At 42.1% G+C, this 27260-nt stretch overlaps 1 protein-coding gene across 1 annotated transcript; it reads left to right on the top strand.

Annotated features, from left to right (window-relative positions):
• The first annotated feature begins 1300 nt into the window (after positions 1–1300).
• Positions 1301–7701, top strand: LOC136749161 (polymeric immunoglobulin receptor). The gene is made up of 7 exons (XM_066703157.1): positions 1301–1698; positions 2231–2557; positions 2884–3216; positions 3730–3928; positions 4303–4394; positions 7026–7054; positions 7377–7701. The coding sequence occupies exons 1-7, from the start codon at positions 1458–1460 to the stop codon at positions 7524–7526; spliced, it is 1371 nt and encodes a 456-aa protein (XP_066559254.1). The 5' UTR covers positions 1301–1457; the 3' UTR covers positions 7527–7701.
• Positions 7702–27260: the final 19559 nt, after the last annotated feature.

Raw genomic sequence — 27260 nt, 5'->3', positions numbered from 1 at the left:
ACCCCAATCTCCCCATGCTAAAATATATATATATATATATTTTTACATTATAGTACATTTAATTCAATAATATTTATATTATTGGCATTATTTAAACTACTATGTTATAATAATTTATGGTGGCATCGGGTCACACCGTCCCTCCGATCTTGCATGGAATAAGTCACTGACAAAGATAACCGCAGCAGCTTTCTAATACAGTGGTTCCCAAACCGGTCCTGGGGGACCCCCTACCCTCCTGGTTTTTGTTCCAACCGAGCTCTCAATTACTTAATTGAACCCTTAATTGAACTAATAATTTCCTAAATCAGAGACTTTAAATTATTTTAAACAGTAGGTGTTTTAAGTTACGTAGAGAATTATATTAAAAAACGTATTGAAGAAACAACTATTTTCTTACACAATTTAAAAAGCAAAATCTATGCAGATTGTTACTTCAATTAAGATTCAATTAAGTAATTGAGAGCTCGGTTGGAACAAAAACCAGCAGGGTAGGGGGTCCCCCAGGACCGGCTTGGGAACCACTGCTCTAATATTTCTGTCATGCTGCTGCATTTTTCGTTGCCGTTTGTATATAAGGTTAGTAAATAAGTGTACCGTCAAAGCACACTTTGGTATTGTAAAATCATCCTTAAGTGGATATACAGCATTAATAATCATTAATATGTTGCTTTATTCTGAAATAATCATAAAAGGAAAACCTTTTATGATTATTTCAGAATAAAGCAACATATTAATGATTATTAATGCTGTAAACATGTATGACACAGATTAACCTAAATATATATTTTACATCTTGAAAACTGTAGGGAAAAAAATGAAAAGGAAATTTAAAAGTGGGGACATTTCCAGCTTCTTCCTTCCTCTAAAGTCCTTTAATGCATAACGTCCGTTCTCCAGCAGATATTGTAGCTGCATGAGGCATCAATCCAGTCCAACTATATCTGGCAAATCTATTTTCCAGTATGTGTACTGATTTACATTTAGGCTGACTGATCTGTTTTTGGTTAATCTCCCTTCAGAAGCCACCAAAGTAAATTTTATTTGGTTTGTGTGAGGTTTTTTCCATGCCTCCATGCCACCCTACAAGTTTCTCCTGCCACCTCCTTGCCACACCAGGTGAAAATGTCTAGATCCGCCCCTGGCTGAGGGGAACCCAATGCTGCAGGTCAGCTGACAGGGCGGCTGAGCGGAGGGGGTTGGTGCTGAGGGGAGATGGGGGTCAGCTGAGCTACAGGAAGCCCAGAGGGGAGGGGGTGCTCTCACAGAGGCAGTGAACCGCAGTGCAGAGACACTTCCTCCTGTGCTGGGTGTGAGGGCAAGTGCTGCGATACTCACATAGATTTACATGCGTCACTTTAATCCAGAAACAGGCAGTAGGCAGCTGATGCCTTTAGCAGCCCAGGACACGCCTGTGTTAACTGTGACCTGGCCATCGCAGCGCAGGCCTGTACAATATGAGGGCAGCCATCAGGACAGGCTCAGAGGGAGGCAGGGAAGGGGTCCAGGCTCCAGCAGCAGAGAGCTCACTGCACCGCACAACAGGAAGGAATGAAAAAGAAGAAGTGGAAGAAAGAGAAGCCGCAGCAGCAGCATCACTCTGTCTTCCTCTTAGAAGAAGAACAGACACAATGGCCTCCGCAGATCTCTCCTCTCCACCGGCGATGCAGCTCCTGATCATCATGGCGATCCTGTCAGGTAAAGATGGCGTCTCCCTGCGCTGGACTCTCAATATTGGCTTTCACACGTCACAGGACACGGTGTTTCAGAGGACAGGACAACAGCGAGGCTTGGTGGCGACCTCAGGATTTCAGTCTCCAGACAGGGGGAGTTGAGCTGGTTTCTGCTCTGACAGCTCTAGTGTGATTCAAACGCACAGACGGCACTTAGAGACTCACATTCATACCGGCTGGAGATCCAGCTACATCAAAGTGCTTGATGAACAATAAATTAATCGGATGGTTTTCAGAACAGCTGGTGATGAAGCAAATAGTAATAGGACACTTACTTGTGACTTCATAAACTGAAAGTGCAACTATATCTGTTACTTTCAATTTGTTGAGTGTCATTTCTGATAAAATTATGAAATAATAGATTATATTATATAATATACATCTGAAAATCAATCATGGATGTGTTCATGGATCCTCGGCTATAATCAGGGTGTTTGTGTTTATCATTGTGTCTAATGTTTGGTGAGGTTTGTGATCGGTGTGCTTTGCCTCTTCAGATGTCCATTCTGGGTCAATATGGGGTCCAGAGCAGGTGAGCAGTGTGATTCACGGCACAGTGTCTGTACTGTGTGGATATGATGAAGCCTACAGACAGCATATGAAGTACTGGTGTAAAGGACAATTTCAAAGTGCTTGTACAACACTGGCAAAGACTGACGGCTCTGTGACAGACGGCAGGGTTTCCCTCAGTGAGGATAAATCAAGGAGAACGCTCTCGGTCACAATGAGGGATCTGAGACCGGAGGATGAGGGCTGGTACTGGTGTGGGATATCAAGACCAGGAAGTGATGATGGTGCTGCTGTGTACGTCAACATCAACAGAGGTAAACCAAAACTGCATTTAATATGATCCTCTTGTCTTGACTTATAGAGATGTATTGCTCATTCAGAGTCTCTATACCTTCAAATACCATCAATGAAAATGAATGTCCTGCTATTTAATACTATGAAGTATCCCATCAGCAGAATAAATAATCTCATAGGTGGTTAAAGACACCAGTAAATTGTCAAACTGGTCTTGAGAAAAGGTAAGGATTGTCTTTTTCTAAAGGCTGAAATCCATTACAAATTTCAAATTACAATTAAATTAAAAATATATACATCCCTCTTGCTCAGTTAATGAGCAATTCAAATCACTGCTCTGTTACAGATGCCTCCACACCAGACCTTCAGGATCCTGGGAATGTCACTGGACAGCTATCTGCCGAGACAACAATCCGCTGCTCCTATTCTTCATACTATGAGACTCACACAAAGTACTGGTGTAAAGGAAACAGACGAAGGAACTGCAGCACTGTTATGAGCACCGATTCCCCACAGACTCGAGACAGGACTTCAATCAGAGACGATCCGACTCACAGACAGTTCACTGTCACTGTCCACGACCTCAGAGCCGAGGACGAAGGCTGGTACTGGTGTGGAATTAAGAGAACCTTCCACTTCAGTGATAAACTGGTCCCTGTGTTCCTCACTGTCAACTCAGGTAAAGACACCCTGCCCTCTGCCTTTCCATATTAGACAATATCATATAAACTAATCTGGGACTGGAGATGTACTACAGGCTGAGATGACTGCAGTTTGCCTGTGTTTTCACTGCAGTCAGATGCTCACATATGACTGATCAATTGAACTGCAGATCCCAACTTCAATGGCAACACAACTCAATACAGACTCTTACAACACGCAGACCTGGGCCCTGGTGACACAGCACATGGGCAGAGCAGGACCAGAACGCATGATCCGGGCCAGCACAGCGTGTGTTGAAGTCGGCACAAGACTAACACAAATAGGGATCACAGCGCATGAGATATTGAACATTCGGTAATCAAGATATTGAACAGAAATACCATTTAATCCAACTGTCAATCTCATTTAAACTGTGAAAGTAGGAAGTAGCAAACAATAAAACAGCCAGAGAAGCTGCAGACTAATGGACATCATGACAGTACGGTGGTGAAATAAATCAGCATTTTTAGTTTAAACCATGTGCTTCCAGGTGGTTCAGCAGATATGAAAACAACTGCAAAATCAGCAACACAACCTGGATCCACTGAAGCACTGGACACAACCACAGCCAGAGGAGACCCCACAGAGACCAGAGCAGGACCCACAGAGACCAGAGCAGGACCCACAGAGACCAGAGCATACCTGCCAGGGGGCACAGCTGCTCCCACCTCCAGTACCAAGGGGTCAAGGTAACAGCTGTAGTTTCAGCCCCTTCCTGCTCTCTCCTGTCAGTCACAGGCAGCACAATCCCAGACAGCGCAGTGTGAGTCCTAGATATAAACAAGAGAACTAGATTTGTAGTCCTTTAAAGTTCTGGCATATGAATATTAGGACATGTACAATCATTCATGTCACCTTTATTTTGGATGACCTTTTATAATGATGTTGTAACCCATTTGCTGTGTTTATGTAATAGATTGCATGTTATTCATTTTAAAATTTAAATCGCCTTGAATGGCATTTACTGAAAGACTTAGTAACCGCACTATAGAAAGGGAAATATTTTTTACGGAAAGAATAAATATGTTCGATTCTCTGAGAGGTTGTTGTAATTGTTCCCAAGCCCCCCCACAGTCCCCGTGGTGCTCGGAGTGAGCTTTGTAGTCCTGCTGTCCCTCTGTGTCCTGACCCTCATCATCATAAGGAAGATGCACAGTGAGTGACACACGTGTTTTGTTATTTTTCCCATCACCTGTGCTCAGTCTCCCGACTCCAGGCCTAACCTTCTGGATCGGGGTCGAGACCCAGCCAGCAGCTCCCCATTCGCTCTGGATGCACAGCTGCACACAGAGCAGTGGAGGAGTGGGCTGTCATGACTGGAGCTTCCTGGGATGTGAACGACCTGTTAAGAAATTAGTTACATATATATTATATTGAATTGTGTATTTATTGTGATTTAGTCTTCATGGACATTGGATTGACAGAACTTTGGGTGGGCAGGGGACTTAAAAGATGAATTCTGATTATATTTATGAAATTGGTTTCTGTATAACACCGTGTAACACATTTTTATTTATTTTTTGTTCCTGGGTAGTAAGTGTTATTTCCTAATTACTTATGCCTCAAAAGTATAGAAAATGTCTATTATTCCCCACAAACTTTGCTTTTGTGACCAGGACAGTGATATTTAGAAATTTAACTATTTCCAATGAGGAAACGGGCGAATTTGTGTCTTTTCGTTCACATAAAGTGAAGTGTAAATACAGTATAATCGTAAAATCTCGAAAAACTACTCACTTTTGCATCTTTTGTAGTCATTTTTGTATTTCTTTAGTATAAATACATGTTAATTTGGATTCATGTGTTGTTTTTTTCTGACACATTCACCCATTTTCTCATTGGAAATAGTTACATTTCAAAATATCACTGTCCTGGTCACAAAAGCCAAGTTTGTGGGTTATAACAGCCATTTTCTATACTTTTGAGGCATAAGCAATTAGGAAATAACACTTACTACCCAGGAAACAAAATTGTGTTACATAGTTTAATCTATGTGCAATGTGATGAATGATGATTTATGCAATTAATTTTGTTGATGACCATGAATAGAAATTGCTGTATATATGTATGACATCTGGGGTTGTAATTCTTTGTAAGTCTTATGGTATGGGGCTAGTCAGCACAGGGTGTAGTCAGGAGTCTAATATTTCTGCATATATCCTGGTATCTTTTTTGTGTTATATTATTCTTATCTGGTTTATTCCACTTTATATATGATTAATTGTGGTAGGCTTTATCCTATCTGGGACCCAACTATATAATATAATGCAAATTGTTACAATCTCAGAGGCTTTGTAAGATATAAATTATTGAAATTACAAATATTCACTGTCAGATGTTATTTTACGTTCGGATTTTACTTAATCAGAGAAGTTTAAAAAAAACACTAAAAAAGATACATTTGTGCATTTTGTTACATTACATACTGAGGATTATTATATATATGAAAAATAGAAAAGAGGAAATGACTGTCTCTCTTCACTAGAAGAGAATTACTGTAACCCCGCAGAGAAGGACAAACGCATTCAATCTGGTTCATAACAATGACAATGAGCACCGACTATATTTAACTGAGACGCATCCTAAAAGGAAGCAGCAGCTCAAGTCAGTTTATCTTTTTATTTTATTATTTATAATAATTTTTAAAAGAGGAAGTGAGGGATGTGTCAGTCGCTCAGTGCAACAGTGCCGAGTCCAGTGTCACAGAGAGGAGAAAGAAATATTGTCTAGTTTGAATGAAAAATATATAGATTTGTATATCTCCATTGAAAATCAAGAACAGACTGGACAGAACCGGACAAGGGCTTTGTTTCCAATAAACAGTTAATCAGTTCTACATAAGTTTAACTGATGACTGTCTCAAACAACAAAGTTTTTTTTCTTCTCAGTTCTTGGTTTGGAAACATGCAGACCCCATTCTGCACATTTAAAAATACACATGAAATGACAGAAATCAAGATTTAAATAAGAAACACCAGCTGCTCACCTGTCCGTCACAGATCGTCCCGATTCCGTGTGCACATCAAACAGTGCCGCCGATTCCAAACCATTCTCCATCTCTCACATTGTTCTCTTATAAGAAGTCACATGACAAGGCTTACACCCCTCAGCCTCTCAAGAAAACTAAGAAAAACAACAGGAGTCAGTCGCTTAAACATCCATCTATAAATTACATTTAACGTAATACTGCATTAATAAGCATTACAATACAATATCACTAATAACTACATCTATAGGTATTGGTTTCCTATTTAGCACATCATTTGATGCAGCATCACATTGAAAAAACATGTCGTCTACTATTCAAACTCAAACTAGTTTCGTGGTATCTTACAGATACTGCCCTTGCATTGTTATTTAGACCAAACTGTCAAGGGAGTCACGCCATGGTGCACATATGCTAATGTTATTAATAGTTTTGTAATAATATTATATAATTATAGAAATTAGCATTGGATACCCCCCAGATGGTTCCACTTCCTATTTACGTAAATCTATACCTGTGTGTGAAACTAATGTATAGAATGATTAGATTGGTTCTGGTCTCATCTGGAAGTTTGTAGAAAAATATGATTAAAAAAAACCTGAGGTCATGGGTTCATGTATGTACATCGATTTCTCCCTCATGACACATATGATTTTTATACACGCAGACTAATGTTTCTGACAGCAGTATCACTGGTCTGTGTGTGGAATGGAGAGAGTACAGTGGAGCCCCCTGGTGGATAGCTCCATTTTTAAAATACCCAGTCACTTCCAGGCCAGACTAATGATTTCTCATTGCAGATAAAAGAGAAGCGGAGAAGAGTTTAACAGTAAGCTTAATTTTTATTCTATATTATTTTTAGGGGAAAAGCAGATAGACATATTTGTTCAGTTCACACTAAAGGAAAGGCCTGCGGACACTTACATCCATATACAATTGTGAACTTAAAAATGTACAGAACAACTGCATAAAAACGATTTCATATTATAGTGAATTAGTGGCTACATGATTACTAGCTACAATGAGGTGAGGTAATTGGGTAATGCATGTTTAGCAAAAAGAAAAGCTCAGGAGAGCCAGCATGTGAGGAACACTGTGCATTACGACTCAATAAACACACTTGCATCCTTATATTATCACTTGTCTTATAGCCCTCGGCTAACATGGAGGTGACCTACGCGACAGTGACGGCAGTGAGCAACTCACAGCCCCAGAGAGACAGCAGCACCTACGCCAACATCAGCTTCTCTCCCCGGCCGCCCTCAGAGGACACTGTGCTGTACTCCACCATCTCGCATTGAGGGGCTCTGGACTTCCTGAGCAGGAGGAAGAGCACCCAGAGATGACCGAGACAACTTCCTGTTGGATCACTACGCTGTGATTGGCTACCAAGATATCAATTTCTTAGCAAAAACCTGAAACCATGACAAAGTACACACATCTCAAGGAACACGGTACAATAAAACAAGAGAAGCACAGAGTAGTGACATTATATATTTTATATTTAAAAAAAGCTTTGCCTATATCAACTTGGTACACAGGACGGAGCCTTGGGGAACGCCTGTGAGGAGAGGTGGGGGGTGGATGAGAAACCTCGCCATCTTACTTGGTAGGTCCGGTTGCTGAGGTAGGAGGAGAACCAGGTGAGAGCAGTCCCAGAGATTCCAAGGTCAGCGAGGCAGGAGAGGAGGATGGAGTGATCGACGGTGTCAAATGCTGCGGAGAGGTCAAGGAGGATGAGGACTAAGGAGAGGGAGGCCGCCCGAGTACAGCTGAGGGAGTCAGTGACAGCCAGGAGAGCCGTCTCAGTGGAGTGAGCTGTGCGGAAGCCGGATTGCAGAGGATCAAGGAGTGAGTGTTGGGACAGAAAGTCAGAGAAAGCTGACGGTGGACCGCTCTGCCTCTCCCCTCCTCCTCCTTCCCATCTACTCCACTCTCTGGAGGCCTGTGGAACTGCCACTCAACTTCCAACAAGGCCGACTCATCTCCGCCTTCACCTCCCACCAGTCTCTGGATTTCCTCGCTCTCACCGAGACATGGATCTCCCCAGACAACTCAACCACCCCTGCTGCCTTATTCTCTCTGTTTGTCCTGTCCCACTCCCCTCGCCTTACTGGGCAGGGAGGAGGAACAGGGCTCCTGCTCTCCCCTTCTCTCCTCTTCTCTGTCCTCCCTTTGAATTCCATACAGTGGAAATCACCTCTCCCTCTCACCTCTTCCTTCTAGTTCTCTGCCATCCCCCAGTCCACTCACCTCCTTCCTGGACTCGACTTTCTTCTCTCCTCCCTCCTCTCGCTGTCCTCACCTACCATCCTCCTGGGAGACTTCAACATCCACCTCTCCAACCCCTTCCACTGTGCCGAATTTCTTCCCCTCCTTCACTCCTTTATCTTCTCTCTCTCCCCGTCTCCCCCCACTCACAGGGCTGGCCGCCAGCTAGACCTCATCTTCCCTAGAGGCTGCTCCCCTTCAACGCTCTCTGTGAAACCCCTGGACATCTCAGACCACCCACTCCATCTGTCACCTTTTGCCATAATCTCCGCTCCGTCTCCCCCTCCACCCTCGCCTCCACTGAGCTCACTCTTACCTTCCATTGACTGTTTTTCCCATCTGTCTGTTAACTGTGCTACCTCCTCTTTGTTCTCCTCCCTCACCTCCTCCCTTGATTCTCTTTGTCCTCTCACGTCTTGTCCTGTCTGTCCCCCCCACCCCCTCAGCCTTGGATCTCTTCCGTTCTCCGCTCAACCTGATTCAGTCTGTGCGCCACTGAACAGAAGTGGAAGAGGTCCAGACTCCAAGCCAAGAAGTCTTACTTCCAATCACTCTTTGAATCCACTGTTAACAACCCCTGCAAACTCTACTCCACCTTCTCCTCCCTCTTCACCCCCCTCCCCCTCCCCCTCCACCTCCCTCATCTCTCACTGCTGATGATTTCGCCTCCTTCTCCTCCAAGATTGCAGACATCCCCATACTCTTCAACAATCCCACCTCCTCTCCCATCACACCCAAACCTCCCACCAACCAAGCTTCCTTTTCTTCATTCTCACCTCTTTCAGACTCTGAACTTTCCACTCTCCTCCTATGTCACAAATCCACAACATGTGCATTGGACCCTCTCCCCACTCGCCTCCTCCAAGCGACTGCTCCTTATCTACTCCCCTTCATCTCCTCCCTCCTCAACTCCTCACTCCTCTCTGGCTGTTTCCCCTCTGCATTTAAACAAACTGCTGTCATCCCACTCCTCAAGAAACCAACCCTTGACACCACCTCTCCGCAGAACTACCGCCCTGTCTCCCTACTCCCCTTCCTCTCAAAGACTCTCTAGCGGGCGGTCCACCGTCAGCTCTCTGACTTTCTGTCCCAACACTCACTCCTTGATCCTCTGCAATCCGGCTTCCGCACAGCTCACTCCACTGAGACGGCTCTCCTGGCTGTCACTGACTCCCTCAGCAGTGCTCGAGCGTCCTCCCTCTCCTCAGTCCTCATCCTCTTGACCTCTCCGCAGCATTTGACACCATCGATCACTCCATCCTCCTCTCCTGCCTCGCTGACCTTGGAATCTCTGGGACTGCTCTCACCTGGTTCTCCTCCTACCTCAGTGACCAGACCTACCAAGTGACATGGCGAGGTTCCTCATCCACCCGCAAGCATCTCCTCACAGGTGTACCCCAAGGCTCTGTCCTGGCCCCGCTCCTGTTCTCTCTCTACACTCCTTCCCTGGGCCCTCTCTTTGCATCCCACTTCTATGCAGATGATAACCAGATCTTCCTGTCTTTTCCCTCTTCTGACCCTCTCATCCCCTCTCGCATCTCTTCCTGTTTGTCTGTTATCTCCGCCTGGATACACTCGCACCACCTCAAGCTCAACCTCTCCAAATCGGATCTCCTGTTTCTCCCCCACTCTTCCTCACCTTCTGCTGATCTCTCCATCTCAATCCCCTTGGAATCCACCACACTCTCTCCTTCTTCTTCCGCTAAAAATCTAAGAGTCACCTTCGATCCTGTGCTCTCCTACTCACAGCACATCACCACTCTGACACGCACCTGCAGATTCTTCCTGAGCAACATATGTCGGATCCGTCCCTTCCTCACCGACTACTCGACTCAGCTGCTCGTCCAGTCACTGGTCCTCTCCCGCCTGGACTACTGCAACTCCCTCCTGGCCGGCCTGCCTGCATCTACTACCTGCCGCTCCAGCTCATCCAGAACTCTGCGGCTCGTCTGGTGTCTCTCTGCCCCGATTCGCACACACTACTCCACTGCTCCGCTCCCTCCACTGGCTCCCGATAGCGGCACGCATTCAGTTCAAGACATTGACCCTCACCTACCACTGTGTCGACCACACTGCACCAAGATACCTTCAGTCACTCGTCTCTCCATACATCCCATCCAGACCGCTGCGGTCTTCCGGTGTCAGAAAACTAACTCTGCCTCCTCTCCACTCTCCTTCCTCCAGAGCCGCTCCTTCTCATCCCTGAACCCTAAGTGGTGGAACGACCTTCCCACTGAAGTCAAGACAGGTCCCTGACCTCCTTCTGGCGATTACTCAAGACATCTTTTCACACTGTACTTGTATTTAGTATTTCATTCTCCTGTAAGATTGCACTCATACAATGTTTTGTCATACTCTTGCCTTTGCCTTAATAGCACTTGCATTGTTTCTTTTGACTTCCCCTATGCTCCCTCTCCCTTCATTGTTAGCATTTATGTGCTCTCACGTCCCATTAAAAAAACTTATTAATATAAGTGAGTGGGGCAGAGAGATCGGTCAGTGGAGCATATTTGACGGTAAAAAAACGTCCGGCAGGATCCGGCACAAACTAAGCACTGGGGATCCCCCAAAACAGGTGCCGGATCCGGATCCGGCTTGTTTTCCGGCACCAATTAAGCCCTGGGCCCCCCACTCCCCCAGAAAGTCACAGCCCTGGTAAGTCAATAATGAACTGTTCACACCACAATTAAACAAGTAGTAATATTCTGAGATATGTGCTTGTCTGCACATTTTGAAATTTCAACCCTCCTTTCTCAACATATTTTAGCAAATAGTTTACTATGGTTAAATGAGGTTTTCTTGGACTACCATGTTTAAGAGAACATTATTTTCTTAATGTTTATTTAAGTATTTATTTATCACATCTTCCTGCTCACTATCTGCTACAAGGACAGATCCCTCTAGAATCATGAAGTGTAAAGTATTGTCAATCCTAGATTGATATTAGCCTCTTAACCTGCTTATAGCCTAACAACAAGCTACCTATACAACAGGCTACTTGATGTTATTATTGCTAAGCTTCTTTCAGTTACAAATGAATGCTTGGAATAACTTTTAATTGCCACTATATGAGTCTCATGTCCTCAGTAACACCATCAGGAGATGATGAGGGACCTGCCGCTGCTCCACTCTTTATGGCTGTTTCTGAAACTAAGGGCCATGTGTTTCAGGATGTTAAGCTTTTCTAGGTAATTTTGATAGGCCCTATATATAATGTCATATGACATGGGGTGGATTTTAAGGAGTTTTGGCACTAGCGAGCCGGGCTAGTATACCAACATTTCCACTATGTATTTTTGTAATATTATTTTTAATATTATTTAAATAGCGCATACAAAAAAAAAAACATAACTACAGTGATCAAAACATTATTGGAGCTGATGTGAAGGATTAAGTGCCTACCCAGCTATCACAAAATAAGACTAGGCTACGATATTTATTTATAAATCAACCGTGTATTTATCCTGTCATATTCTCTGCAGTTTGGGTGTTCTTGCATTCACACACTCAGACAGCAGTTCTGGCACTGGCCTTTTCTACCATTAAAACTAAATCGTTCTTGAAAAGCGGACGGACGAGCGGCTCTGAAATTCGACTCACCCGAAATGTAAACTACCTGCCTTAGGTGAGTGGAGGTGGGGGGAGTGAGCCTAATGTCCAGCCCTGCATATGACATTGTACCTATGATGCGGATTAATTTATCATACTGATTAATTCATGTTATACAATGCAAATATGCACCAAGCTAGATTCCTGTCCAACTGCCTTCAATCTAAACAACTGCTGATATATTAGCTTAAACCATTCTTAAACTGTGTCCTGAAACCTAGTGCAGGGGTCGACTAAACCAATTTGTGCCTTTTGTAAGGGGTGAGAGTGGCCTCAGAGAGCCTCCACTATTTTTGTGGGATACGAAGTTCAGTCACTCAACCGATTTATTCAGCCAATTTATATTTAGTTATGACACAAATTACTTAGAAATACAAAATTGCAAACAAAAACAAATTTTCGAGGGCCCTCCCCCCATTGGGGCCCTGTGTAGTCAGTCCCACTTTTCCCCCGACTTCGACGCCGCTGGTTTGAAATATAAAAGGCCACCAAAACACTTGGTTACACCAGAAAAGTGTAAACCCTGAATCACAGGAAGTTATGTTATAACTGAAACACACATTGACATGTCCACAATTAGAATAATTGACAGATCGACAGATAGTGAACATGGCTTCAAAGGAGATCAGAGGCAGGAATGAAGTTGAGGTTGTTTACTAAATCTTCCATGAATTTAACTGTAAAACTGCAGATAAAGACAAACAATGAATTCACATAGAATGTATGTTATACACTACCGGTCAAATGTTTTAGAACACCCCTATTTTTCCAGTTTTTATTGAAATGTAAGCAGTTCAAGTCCAGTGAATAACCTGAAATGGTACAAAGGTAAGCACTAAACTGAGGTTAAAAAAAAGTTTAGGTTATCAAAAACTGATTGTACAATTCAGAGTTACATACTGTTACTACACCCTTTTGTGCATTATTTGGCAGTGTTGCACGCAGCTCCTGTGTATAGAAGTGACACTGTATTCTTACAATGCACACATCGTTTGAAAGCTTATTCTCTTGGCTACCAGCGCATTTCTTTCTCAAACACATCCGATTTACAGTGTCCATGTCGCCCGCCATCATTCAGAGCCCAGGGGGGAAACGCGCAGTCTGCTCCGGGGGGGTCTCATTCATATGGTCACAGATTTTTTGTTAAGAACAACCTAACGATTATTTGATGTTCTGTCAAACACATAGAAGTTCAGATGCAATTATGTAAAATTGTTGTGTATTAGTACACTGTAAACAGAGTTTTCCATCTTGACATTTTGAGCTCTCTGTGTGTTGCTTCTACCACAGGTTGTATGGTCTTGTTTTGATCAGTAGACTGTCTGGTTCCAGAATATGCAATAATTTTCAATATTTTCTGAGATTTTGTATTCCTACTCAGATCAAGTATCCCCCCACCCCCCATTTCAGAATGCGGAGGGGGGAGGTGGGGGTGGGTAAATGTGTGGGGGGATACTTGGGGATACTTTTTCAATTTTTCAAATCAGATTATGCTTCACATAGTTAGAAAGCTGAGCGTCTCAACTTTCATGAGTTAGCAAACACTTGGCAAACAACACAACAGTGAAAGGACACATGGGATTAAAGAGAAGCACACAGATTTGTTGCCCTTTTAAGGGACCAGAGGGATTTGTCAAATTAAGGGGTTAAATTCTGTTAAACAAAACGATTCAATTATTTATTTTTTATCTCCAATTGTTTATTTGTTATATGTTTTAATTTCATGGTACATTGAGATATTAAACTGTGAAAATTTCAATAAAAACTGGAAGAATGGAGGCGTTCTAAAAAGTTTGACCAGTAGTGTACATAACTAACAAAGGGGTTAGCTGACAAAGGGGTGCTATATAAATGCAAACCTACATAGCACAGCATCAACAAATACTACAAAATAGCTTAGCATTTCTCTTTCTGGCCTAATCCAACTAACTATTTCAAATATACCACATCATGAATAAATATAAAAAATGTCACAATACATTTGCACACTTGCACCTAGTGTTTCCAAAACCAGGAGAAAATTATAGGCCCAGGTTTTTGGAGTTTAAAATGTATAAACCCGGGGTCCCTGGGGCACCTGGGGTTGATGACAAATTATTTCATAGGCATATAAATAGGACAAATAAGTAATATGGAAACAAAAATAATTAAATAAAAATCACTAAGCTCACTTTTCTGATGGCGCTTCTCTCTCTCTCTCTCAAATTATAATTATAGTTGTAATTATACAACGCTTTCAGCACAGCGTGTACGCAATTTTTGTGTCTGTCCTGTATGTGGAGCTGAAATTAAACACAAACTCAGTTATACTGCATTATCATTATTTATTAATTGACATAGTTATTATGTATTGATCATCTGTATAAACTGAAGCGACCTTGTAGAGCCCCCAGCTGTCTGCAATACCTTGTTTGGACTTTTTGCATTTGGCTGATTGGCCGTTTACTACTTATAGGAAGTAGAACCAAAGCATGCTTGGATCAGAACATTTTTCTTGTACTCCTCGTATTTTGCAATACTGCTCAGTTATATTGTAGGTTACTGAAGGAAAATTCCCGCTTCAATCTTCTCACTGAAAAAATCAATGAAAAAATACATCAAAGTATATAATAAGCGTTCGCTGTAGCGCTGTGCATGCAAGTATGATTTTTTTTTTCGTCAACCCCAGTTTTATATCTATGCCAAACCTGGGCTTGTGGGGTTGAGAAATCGTGCGGGTTGCCTGGGTTTTCAGTGCCCTGGGTCCCCGTGCTGGAAACACTACTTGCAAATTGGATTGGAAATGTTATGAATGCCTCGCTTATTCAAAACAGTCGCTCTAACCTACATATTAATAATAGCTGGAATAATTGCAATTCCCTTTTTTATTTGTCTTTCTTATTTTAACTTCTCAGCCTAGTTCTACTAAAGCCCAAGTGGTGTTTAATACTTTGATGCATGCAAACCAACTGTCAGAAATCAGGTGACATTATGAGGATTAACTACTTTATAGCATGTTTTTCCATATGATATTCCAGAATGCACACTTCCAGAAACTATTTCCGCACGCATGGCAGTTTTTATAGTGTCATACCGAAGCGCTTTGAGGTTAACGGATAAACATTGGGCCACATCAACATGGTATTTAACGCAGGGAAGCATCTGCAGCCCCAGATACAGATGTATGTCTTATATCATAAAGAATGGCAAAATTTACAATCAAAAGCTCTCCAAGGCACAAAGTGGTTGTAAGATGGAGAAAGCTTGCTGAATCACCCTTTAAAGACCAACCACCATTTTGAATTATATACAAAGTCACATGACCTTCAAGGCAAGTCACATGACCTGTAGGAAAACAATGAAGTTGCTTCACATTCTACTAGGTGGTGCTGAAAACAACAAATGTAAAGTTCACTGATGTGACATGACACTCCCCATCTGGTATCAAATGATTACCACTACATATTTAACGTATACTAGAAGGAATGTCCACTAACTTTAAAGTCTCAGTCCTTTGGTGACATGAGGAACATGGTCTCTGATACAGGTCTCAAGAAGTTCTTGACTGTACCATGTTTGGTGATCCTGAGCTCAATCTTCCTGACCTTTCTGTCACTACTGGGAAATGTCTTGACAAGAGGCATTGGCCATTCGTTGCAGCTGACTCTAACAACTTTAAGAACCAGATCACCCCTTTTGATGTTCGTCTTGCCATTGCTATGGCCTTGTAGTGTTGCAAGGTATTCCCGTCTCCATCTGACCCAAAAGGTGTTTGCCAGGTGCTGCACCTGCTTCCACTGCATTTCAGTGAAGATCTGTATCCTTGAAGATGCCTGGAGGGGAAAGAGGGGTGCACACTTTCTGGGGGAGGAGGATAGCTGGAGTCAGGAAAGAAGGTAAATCTGGGTCTGGGTCTGGGAGTGAGAGGCCTGGCGTTGATGATTGCTAGGGAGTCTCTGGCATGGCATTCTGAAAGGAAGCGGTGCCACCGAACTGTTGGTGTCGTCCATGGACCTCTGTTTATCCATGAAATCCAAGAAAGCCTATCTTCGATGGAGAGTCCGACTTTGTCATCGTCCTTGGATCTCTCGAAGATGGTGCTCCCAAGGTTAGGTTCTCTTTGACATGGACCTGGTTAGGACATGGACTGAGGAGGGAAGGACATCTGATGTCAAGTATATTGGTGCAGTAAGAGCTGACGGCCTATCAGACTTCTCCTATCACAACCCATCAAAGGTCTAGCCGCTGAGCGTATTGGGCGTCGTGAGGACCGCTGCGTGGCTCTCGCACTTTATGGACTTGAAGGATGGCACGACCGAGCAAGAGTAGAATCTGGGCTTCAGGATCAAGAGCAGGAATGTGATGGGCTATGGACTTCAGGTGGGAGTGAAAATGTGCTGCCTCTGGGGTTGATCTCGGCCCTGTTGTCTGGTATGTTGTTGACTCAATCAGCATTGGCAGTATTACCTTGGTGGTTCCATCTAAAGACTACACTTGGAAATCTGATGCTCTTCTCCCAGATGTCTCAGTCACACATGCACAGGTGTGAATGGTGTATGGTGAGTCTGATCCCTTGATGCAGAATAGATCGAAGAACTCAAGACGAGTGACCTATTACTCTGTTAATCTAGAATCACATATACAGGCATATGCACAGGTAAGGCTCAACCTTTTTCATAAGATTTCCAAAGTGCCCTTTTTCCTGAGCACCTGCCACCCGGACAACACTTCGGCATCTTCCCCCAACCCTCCTCCCACCGTACTGCACTTCGGCAGCTCTACCCCCCACGGACAGGGTGCCCTTTTTTTGTCTTGAGCCCCTGCCCCCCAAAATGTCTGTGCACGCCACTGCACATACACCGATCAGCCATAACATCAGTGGGTGGGATATATTAGGCAGCAAGTGAACATTTTGTCCTCAAAGTTGATGTGTTAGAAGCAGGAAAAATGGGCAGCGTAAGGTAAGGATCTGAGCGACTTTGACACGGGCCAAATTGTGATGGCTAGAAGACTGGGTCACAGCATCTCCAAATCTGCAGCTCTTGTGGGGTGTTCCCGGTCTGCAGTGGTCAGTACCTATCAAAAGTGGTCCAAGGAAGGAAAAGCGGTGAACTGGCGACAGGGTCATGGGCGGCCAAGGCTCATTGATGCACGTGGGGAGCGAAGGCTGGCCCGTGTGATCCGATCCAACAGACCAGCTACTGTAGCTCAAATTGCTGAAAAAGTGAATGATAGAAAGGTGTCAGAACACACAGTGCATCGCAGTTTGTTGCGTATGGGGCTGCGTAGCCGCAGACCAGTCAGGGTGCCCATGCTGACCCCTGTCCACTGCCGAAAGCGCCTACAATGGGCACGTGAGCATCAGAACTGGACCACAGAGCAATGGAGGAAGGTGGCCTGGTCTGATGAATCACGAGTTCAAGGTGTTGACTTGGCCTCCAAATTCCCCAGATCTCAATCCAATCGAGCATCTGTGGGATGTGCTGGACAAACAAGTCCGATCCATGGAGGCCCCATCTCGCAACTTACAGGACTTAAAGGATCTGCTGCTGACGTCTTGGTGCCAGATACCACAGCACACCTTCAGAGGTCTAGTGGAGTCCATGCCTCGACGGGTCAGGGCTGTATTGGCAGCAAAAGAGGGACCTACACAATATTAGTCAGGTGGTCATAATGTTATGGCTGATCGGTGTATAACTTCCAACTCCACTCACTCCAATACGAACTTAAACGAGGTATAATAATAAACAATCAAATTAAAGAAAATGCACACCAGATATAAGTAAACAATGTGGGGGTTGTACACAACTTTGCTGATTTCCTAGGAAGAATTTCAAATAGACAGGGGTGGAAAGTAACGAATTACAACTACTCTCGTTCCTGTAATTGAGTAGCTTTTTCGTGTACTTTTTTCGTGTAGCATTTTTCAAATTTGGTAATTTTACTTTTACTTAAGTATGTTTTGAGTTAAGTATTGTACTTCCCTACTTTTAAAAAGGCATTCGTTAGAGTACAAATATTGTTGACTAGAAAAAAATGGGGGTGACAGACAAATAGACCAATAAATGAAGGAGCAATACATTCAAATGTCAAGCATTCCGCCCATAACACTCAACAGGCCACTCACATTGTGTGTGTGATGGTTACTAAATTGTCAGAAACAGACTCCATGAGGGTGGCATGAGGGCCCGACATCCTCTAGTGGAACCTGTGCTCACAGCCCAGCACCGTGCAGCTCGATTGGAATTCGCCAGAGAACACCAGAATTGGCAGGTCCGCCACTGGCGCCCGTTCTCTTCACAGATGAGAGCAGGTTCACACTGAGCACATGTGACAGACGTGAAAGAGTCTGGAGAAGCCGTGGTGAATGTTATGCTGCCTGCAACATCATCCAGCATGCCTGGTTTGGCGGTGGGTCAGTGATTGTCTGGAGAGGCATATACCTGGAGGGCCACACAGACCTCCACGTGTTAGCCAACGGTACCCTGACTGCTGTTAGGTACCGGGATGAAATCCTCAGACCCATCGTCAGACCTTATGTTGGTGCAGTGGGCCCTGGGTTCCTAATGGTGAAGGACAATGCCCGGCTTTATGTGGCCAGAGTGTGTAGGCAGTTCCTGGATGATGAAGGCATCGATGCCATTGACTGGCCCTCAAGTTCCCCAGACCTGAATCCAATTGAGAACCTTTGGGTCGTTATGTATCAGTGCATCTGAAGCCACCAAGTAGTGCCACAGACGGTCCAGGAGCTCACTGATGCCCTGATCCAGGTCTGGGAGGAGATCCCCCAGGACACCATCCGCCGCCTCATCAGGAGCATGCCCAGATGTTTTCGGAATGCATACAGGCACGTGGGGGCCATACACACTACTGAGTCACATTATGAGTTGCCGTGATGAAATTCATGCAAGTGGGAACAGCCTGTGATTTCAATTGTTTACTTTGATTTTCGGTGCGAGTTTGAATCCAGCCCTCAATCGGTTGGTGATTTTGGTTTCCATCGACCATTGTTACGTCATTTTGTTCTCAACGAATTACACAATGTAAAGATTTTGATCTTTAATATATTTCATTCATCGAGAGCTGATGTGTGATTCAAGTGTTCCCTTAATTTATTTGAGCAGTGTACTTAAAACCTATTTGCACTCCAGTCTTGCAGAAGAAAGTCTTCATGGGCAGCACACCTGTACATAAGGACTCATACTGATGTCTGTTGATGTTATTAATGGATTCGAGCATCACAACAGAGACTTGCATTCACATAGAAACTCCAACATAGCTGTGGAAAGAGCTGATTTCCAATGAACAGTTGCGGCTTATTTTTAGTTGCTAGTTTCTTCCAATGATAAATGTAACCAGTATGAGTTTTGTAGCCGGTGCGTCACAGTGTTTTTAATCTGCACCACTACACATAACCCAGCTAACACAACATTGTAGCAACGTAATTCAGCATTGTGGAAACATTGTGTGTTGTGTGGAAGTGGACACTGAATAAAATATTTACATTGATCTGTTATTCACCCAACCATTGATCCACCCGCAAATAGAAAACGCGTAAGTAAGGGCATCTGCCAATAATAATAATATTATTATTATTATTATTATTAATAACTACAGAGCTTTCATCAATGGCGGCTTCGGATTTTATTTTATAATTTTTTCTTCTACTCATATTTGTAACCGCTACGACGTATAAGCTTGTAGTTTTGTGTCAGTGGGGAGATTAAGTGCCAGATCAGTGTGTTTATCTGTTTATTGAGCCATTGCTGCTTCTCGCAGCACCATCCTGCTCTTCCGCTCCCCGGTTTCTCTTCAGTTTCAGACACTGTGATTGGCTCCGGTGCCTCTCGCGCTGCCCGCCCATCCCGGAAGCCACACCCTCAGAACAGGCTCCTCCCTGCTCGCAGGTCCTCACATTTTGGATTTAATTCAGCGAGGAGCTGAGCTGCGAGATTCCCTCTTGCGACTCTTCCACAACTTTTCGCATTCGCACTTTGCCAAATTTTTGATTTAATCCTGCCCCATGACTGGTTGTGCCACCTGATATGCTTGGTAACAATTGATTATCACAAAACAACAACAAATAAGTCAATGCATTTTATTCTGGTTTCTTTTGGCTTTTAACTCACCCCCATTTTCACTTGTTTTAAACTTCTTAGATTAACTTTTTAGATTTTTTTTATTATGTTTTTAATATGTGACACCAATCAAATGAAAATAGACTAACAGCACTATTATTTTATGCATAGTTGATTATGATCAGACAAAGTATATTACATTACTACCAAGTTTTCTTCACAAAAACAGACATGGTTTTTAAAATTTACATTTTTTACCTTTTCCTCCATTAAAGTTTAAGGGAAATTGTGAGATTAAAATGTTCTGTTGAAATACCAGAAATAACAAATAGATGCACTTAAATTAATTAATATCATACAGCAAGATTATTATGATCATTCAAATGAATTTAATATATTCAAAAACATGAATTAACATGATTTTTTTCAATTGGTATAACTGTAATTCTGGTTGCACCATTTGACTTATTGGTTGCACCACCTGACTTTACAAACTCAATTCAAATCTTGCAAGCATTAACTTGGACACCTATATTAACTTTTGGCCATGAACTAAAGTTTATACATTTTTTAAATAAAACAAATTGCTACATTAAAAAAAAAAAAAAGCTTTCCAGGGGTCATACCACCTGACATGGCAACTTGACCCAACCTTAACATGGCTCAAAAATGTCAAATTATGAAATATGTGAGAGAGAATTGCTAATCTTGTTACAGCAGCATAAGGGTCACTTGGGGTCTTTTGTGATACCATATCCTGTTCATAGTTTTCTTAAAGTGATATTACTTAAAAAAGCTTTTTTTTTTTTTTTTAATTCAGTTGCACTATTTGCACAATTTCACTATTTGGAGAAATGCATTTTTCAAAATAGAATACAATAAACATAGCACTGTTTCACAACTGTCCAGTTGGATTAGTGCTCAGTGCCCGACTGTGCTCTGCTCACTGACTGACCCACAGAGACGTGCTCAGTTGCAGGTTGTGTGGTGGAGTTTCAGTTATCTTTACGGCCCTATATTTAAAATGAAAGACTTCTAACTTCTTTTCACATGACTTTTCTTTACAGGAAGTAGTTCTAAATATAAAATGGTTTCAACAAGTTTCACTGTGTAACGGCCACCCAACAGAGTGCCAACACAGGCCACACTCACAGCTCTGCACCCCTGGTCCCTGACAATGTGCTTTTAACACCTACACTACAAAGCCCAGAACTGGAGAAGTGCGGTTTGTTTTCCAGGAACTATCTAAGCAAATGATTCTCACACACAAAATACCTCCCGCTCTCTGTCTCTGAGGTTTGTGCTTGCATCATCACACTGTGATCGTTATCTTTCAAGTTGGAATCTCTGCGCAGGGGGAGGGGTTTCTGCACACTTGCATAGAACACCGCTCTAAATGTCACTCTACCAAAGCTGCCATGGCCCTGCCCAGACAAATTTTATTGCTCAATGGTTGATCTTCTAAAGCTCAGGAGACAAAATTGTGATTCTCATTTCAGCCTCATTTTAGTTTCAGTGTTGTCTGACCAGTTTCTCATACATTGCTCCTAAAATTCACTAGGAGAAATAGGGGAGACATGGCATTTAGCAGCAGCAGTCATAGTTGAGACTTGAGGGAGATATCTTGCTCAGTCTCATTAATGGCTCATTTTTTTTCTCCTTAGGAGAAGAAAATGAGCAGTACTAGAGCTACTATGGAGCAATATGCGAGTCATGCATTTTATGTGTGTAAATAAATCAAGGACACTTTCACAAATGCTGAAACAAATTAACCCTTTATTAAAATGGTCAAGTTTACCCTACACAAGATACAGCAGTGCTCTGCGTATTAGTGATTTGTTTTAAACAGAACAAGCAGAATAATGACAGGGCTATAAGCTATAAAAAATGTTTTAAGAAATTCAGAAATAAGTGACTTCAGATTGCATTTAAGGTACAATAACTGGTGCTGGCTGTCCTGAACAAGCTAGTCCCCGTCTTGTCTTGTGACAATAGATGAGTGGTGGAACATAAATAGCCTGCTAAATTGAGATCTGAAAAAAGTGAGATCTAGAAATTATACAAATATACGTTTGAGTTTTTGCAGTATGCTACACCCTATTGGTTTTCAGTGTGGAATATGAGGCCCAAGCTTGTTCAATTGTATAAAAAAATAAAATTGTTTAATATGCTGCAAATGATGTAGCGTTTTATGTTTATTTATAATTAATTTAGGCTACCAGGTAGAGTGCAGTCATGCAGTCCACTGCGGCCCTAACCCTAGAAACTAAATATCATTTTGTGTAGATCATAATATCATCCAAAACAATAGTTAAAATTAAGAAACATTTATTTAAAGAAATAACATCAAATTAAAAAGATGTGCAGTAAAATGACAATGATTCAGTTACCATCCTGGTCATCTTTGGGTGAGCCGGGGTCTGGTTCATAAAATCTCATCTTCTTCGTTGGGATGCGTGCTCTTTAGGGCATCTCTTTTTTAAAATTTCCTGCTTGGCATTCCATTCTGTAAAATACATAAAGGTACAACACATGTAAATGAAAAAAGCAGTTTTTGCCCATACTGCATTTTATTAACAAAGAGTCAAACTCATAAAACATTTTCACGCATTTGAAAATGACAATGCCAGTTTTTGCCTAACTTTGGTGCACTATTTAGCCCCTGACAACCTGTGTCGTCTTCTTTCATTTGATAGTTATCTTCACTCGCATTAGTGATGGGCAAAAATATGTTTTGCATTTTTTCAAGTCAAATAGTTTGCGACAGTTTGACTATGATTGGTGTTAAAACAATTCTAATTAAAATTATTAAATTAAATCATACTCTACCATAAAACAATGCATTTTTGTTATGAAAAAGAATGCTATTAAACATTTGCATTTAAAGTATAAAATTGTAATGTATATAAACAAAGTGCATATAAATCTAACCATTCAAAACGAATACAATCTGAACAAATTAGAATATTGCACCATATTAAAGAAAAATACATTTGCAAACTGAAGCATCCCAAAAATTGAAATAAATATAAAAAAGAACGATGCTATTGCACATGCATTTAAAGTGTAACTTTTTGAACGTATATAACAAAGTTGTCTCCGTCCTCCCTCGGGCCTCTCTGGTTCATTGGTTGACTGCGTGTCGGATTGAAGGAACAGGCTGTTGGTCTGATGTCGGGGCCACTACACGATCTCCACAGTCCGGCCCGATGTTGTGCACAGTGGCAGCTCACACTTAAACACGATCACAGCGAATGGCGCATTTTGCGTGGTGAAGCGGCGCGCACAGCCCAGCGCTCAGTACAAACACACGGATCTGACATGCGTGTCGTGGATCTGCGTCACAGCCTCCAAATCTCGCACAAACACGCGTGATCCGCACAGAGAAAAGGGCAACAGACACGGACGTGCACATGTACAGGTCACGGCTGTGTAGCGCAGATCTGCGCTGCTCCACCAATGGGGTCAGTGGATTTCTGCAGATCTGCGCAGAACTGCGGAAAGAACGCGACCACAAGCCGCTGCTGCCGTTTGTGTTCGTCTGTGCGGACAAACAGAAAAAGCGTGTAGTTTTTAAAATAACCTGCCCCGAAACAACCATTGGCGTTTGAAGTATTTTAATAAACACGTAAGAATCTTATTCTCCCGTCATGTTTTTTCTTCTTCCGTCAGCTCGGCTCTCATTGGCTGCTGATGACGTCACTCTCCACGATGCGCGCCGGTCGAGTCGTGAATATAAACACGTTTAATAAAGACGGAGCGGCTCCGACCAGCGACGCATCAGCCGGCATGAGCAGACCGGACGAACGGATGTGTGCGCTTGAGCATTTAGGCCTGTATTATTATTATTATACTGATTTTTCGTTGTATTCATTTAAATCTTTTGATTATTCAGATCTTATTTTTTTATACATTTGTATAAATAGATCCGGCTCTTCTGATATGAGAGCCGACTCCCAACGTCCACCTACAGCCACTCCCCCGCATCCTGGCCGAGGTGGAAGAGCTCACCTTGGGCTGCGGCTTAAGCGGAGCCCCTGCGCTGAGAGTCAGCGGCCGCGGGTTTAACCACCGTGCTGCAGTAATAGTTAGCTAACACGAGCTCATAGCCACATGCGTCAAGGCTTAAGGCTAGCTAACCTTAGTATATGCAATATATGTGCACCAGATTCTTCAAAAAGCTTCAGAACCCAAATATACACCTAAATGTTACAAAATTAAACTTAACAAACAGCCAACTCACCTTCTCTGGCTCGGCCCCGCGGTGCTCCGTCGCTCCCTGTGTCCGTATGCTAATCAGCCAACTTTTAAATTAACCAATCACGACGCAGGAGGCGCTCTTGTCCAATGAAATGTCCTGATGCTGGGTCACAGGTCACACATCATTGCGCAGCCTCCGAAACCGGGAAGTGGATAAAGCTTGATATTACTGATTAATGATTAATTAATACTAATCAAGTGAAGTCATGCTGCATTTGATTGTACTCTGTTGTTGGGAAGTTTGAATCAGTGAAAAGAGTATATTGAACAGTCATATCGGCTAAAACTTAAAAAAAATAAAATATTCTTTTTCCTTTGTAGCCTTACTGTAGTATGGTCCATTCATTAGTTTCAGTTGGAAATGTAATGTAACTGGAAGAGAGAGAAGTATTTTGATTTTGATTATATGATTGATATTTTATTCAGTTTTCAAATGCTTATTTGTACTTATTTATACTTATCTGATGATAAGTCTCTTGTGGAACAGTTTCTTGGTCAGAGATTACATAATAATATGAAGGCGTATAACAGCTCAAACAGGGAAAACTGTTTACACTTCAAAGCAGTATGTCAAAGTTAAACAAAGGAACAATTATACAGTATTATTTTGTGATGGGATGCAGATCAAATATGGCCAGATTGAATTACTGTGTTCTTACAAATAAACCAGTGAATGTCAAAATGAGACCAAATTTGCATTTGTGAATGAATTCTCAGTTGCAGACATAAATCCTCTACTGGATTCTCTGACAGATGGAACATGTTTTCACATTGTGAACTTACTAGAAGTTCCTGTAAAAAGGACTGTAGTTGCACTTCATAGTATTTTGGGAAAGTTGATGTTTATTGATTTGTCCTCAATGTCTAGTATTGTGTTTGTTGAACATTTCCCCAACAGACTTGAAAGGGACTGAACATAAGTCAAAGAAGAGGTCATATTCTGAACAGAAGAGCGTTAGTTAAGAGAACTAGTTAACATTTCTTATTGAAAATTAGAAGTTGATGGACAGATATTACATAGTTTGTATTGTGATGCCATACCAAAACAAATACTAGTGATCTCACAGTGATCTTTTAATATAGGCATATCTATTGTCACACTAAAAGGTTGCTTTTGAGCCCTGCATAAGAAGATAAAAATATCTGAATATACTACACTTACTTACACCAGTTATGAGTCTGTTCTGAGATTTTTGCAGTTTTGCTTTGATACAGCTAAAATGCTGTGCTTGTCTAAATGGCTGCATTACATGAAAGTGATAATTTTATAAACTTGAAAGACACTTGGAACTGAGTGATATTAATGATATACTCTAACTGATTATCATCCTCATTACTAATAAGCAGTTTTCCATGTCCTATTTAAGAGCAAGTAATATTGTTAGATTATTGATGTTGAAATATCCAGTGAAAATAGTTACATTTGTTTTTGTCTGCATTATTTAACCCCAATTATCACAATGTAAATATCAAAATATCTCTTTAAAATGTCTTGGAAGTTTGTTTTGTCATGGACAAGCATATAAATCCCATTACAATGAGGTCCATGTATTTGAGTTTCTTTAAAAAAAAATGTTTTTAAGAAAACAATGACAATTCAGAGAGTGCTTGTGGAGAGCTCTTTATTTGCTCTGTCTGAGCTCAGCATGAGATGCATGACTTTGACTGCGATGAGAATAGATTGAGTTCATAGAGAGAGCAAACACCAAACTTGAGAAAATCTGAGAATTATATTAGAGCTTGAGGAGATCTATTTTAAAACTAAAAAGGAGGCTAATTTGAGATTTTGTGTAGCTTTTTCTTCAGGAGAAAAAAAATGAGAAACAAGAGAAATAAGCCATAATCTCATTTTGGTTTCACACAGACCTCATTGTTGTCATGAGACATTTTTGAGAGCTCTTTTCTAATTTTCTTTTCCTCTGGGTGTGCACATCACTCAAACCGGTTCCTTCCCACTTCCTGTTTGTATGAAAGGTGACGTGTGCACAGGATCTTCCTCTTTTGCCTCTTCGCTGGACCTGGGAGAGTGAGATTCCCGGTGTCTGTGTCACGGGTGGTCTAGTGACAACAGTCTCCCACACTACACCACCCCAGTTGTTCCCAGAGGAGGGGACCCTCGTACCACCCTCTACACTGCCCCACGCAGGCTCAGATCATGATCTCAGCACACCCACCACAGACACAGGGCAGGAAGGCTGTGTGACAGTTTTAGAATAAGGAACCGTGCAAAAATGCCTTTAATAACCTGGGAAATACAACTAATGTGATTTAAAAGAATTGATAAAAACGAATTTCCTAATCTAAATCTAAAAAAAGAAACCAAAAACCTATGTAATAAAATAACACTTCCTTTCCCCAATACCAAGTAGAATAACAGCATTTATAAAATGTGCAACGATGTAAGTACCCTATGATAGGCTAGATTAACAAATACTGGGCCCCCCTCCCCCCCATCTCCGCCTCTGCTAGTTATACATGACTGAGTGTGTGTGTGTGTGTGTGTGTGTGTGTGTGTGTGTCAGACCTGGGTCAAATATATATTTTTGGTATTTCCAGTTACTTCAAATATTTTCCCAAAATCTTATTAAAAAATATATAAATTGTATCCCGTTTCACAATTACTAGTTGAATGTATTTCTATAAGTATTTGATATTCTGTGTTTGCATCTCATTTGTACATCACAACAAACTCAGATCAACAATACATATGGTGTAACATTACTAACACATCACAAAGTAAATGTTGAATTACAGAAATCTCTACCTTCTATGTCATGGTATGGTCACATTCGTGCTGTTGTTAAACATTTAACAGTTTTATGATTTACTCTGACTATG

This window comes from Amia ocellicauda, chromosome 5, assembly GCF_036373705.1.
Source record: "Amia ocellicauda isolate fAmiCal2 chromosome 5, fAmiCal2.hap1, whole genome shotgun sequence".
Taxonomy (NCBI): Eukaryota; Metazoa; Chordata; class Actinopteri; order Amiiformes; family Amiidae; genus Amia; species Amia ocellicauda.
Note: the sequence above shows the minus strand (reverse complement) of the source record. Positions and strands in the feature narration are given on the sequence as shown.

Bases quoted from the DNA above. Each gene is read 5' to 3' on its own strand.
- LOC136749161 (XM_066703157.1), top strand. From the start codon at position 1,458: ATGAGGGCAGCCATCAGGACAGGCTCAGAGGGAGGCAGGGAAGGGGTC. The intron at 4,395-7,025 runs GTGAGTGACACA...TTCTCATTGCAG, and splicing joins CATCATAAGGAAGATGCACA to ATAAAAGAGAAGCGGAGAAG. The intron at 7,055-7,376 runs GTAAGCTTAATT...CTTGTCTTATAG, and splicing joins AAGCGGAGAAGAGTTTAACA to CCCTCGGCTAACATGGAGGT.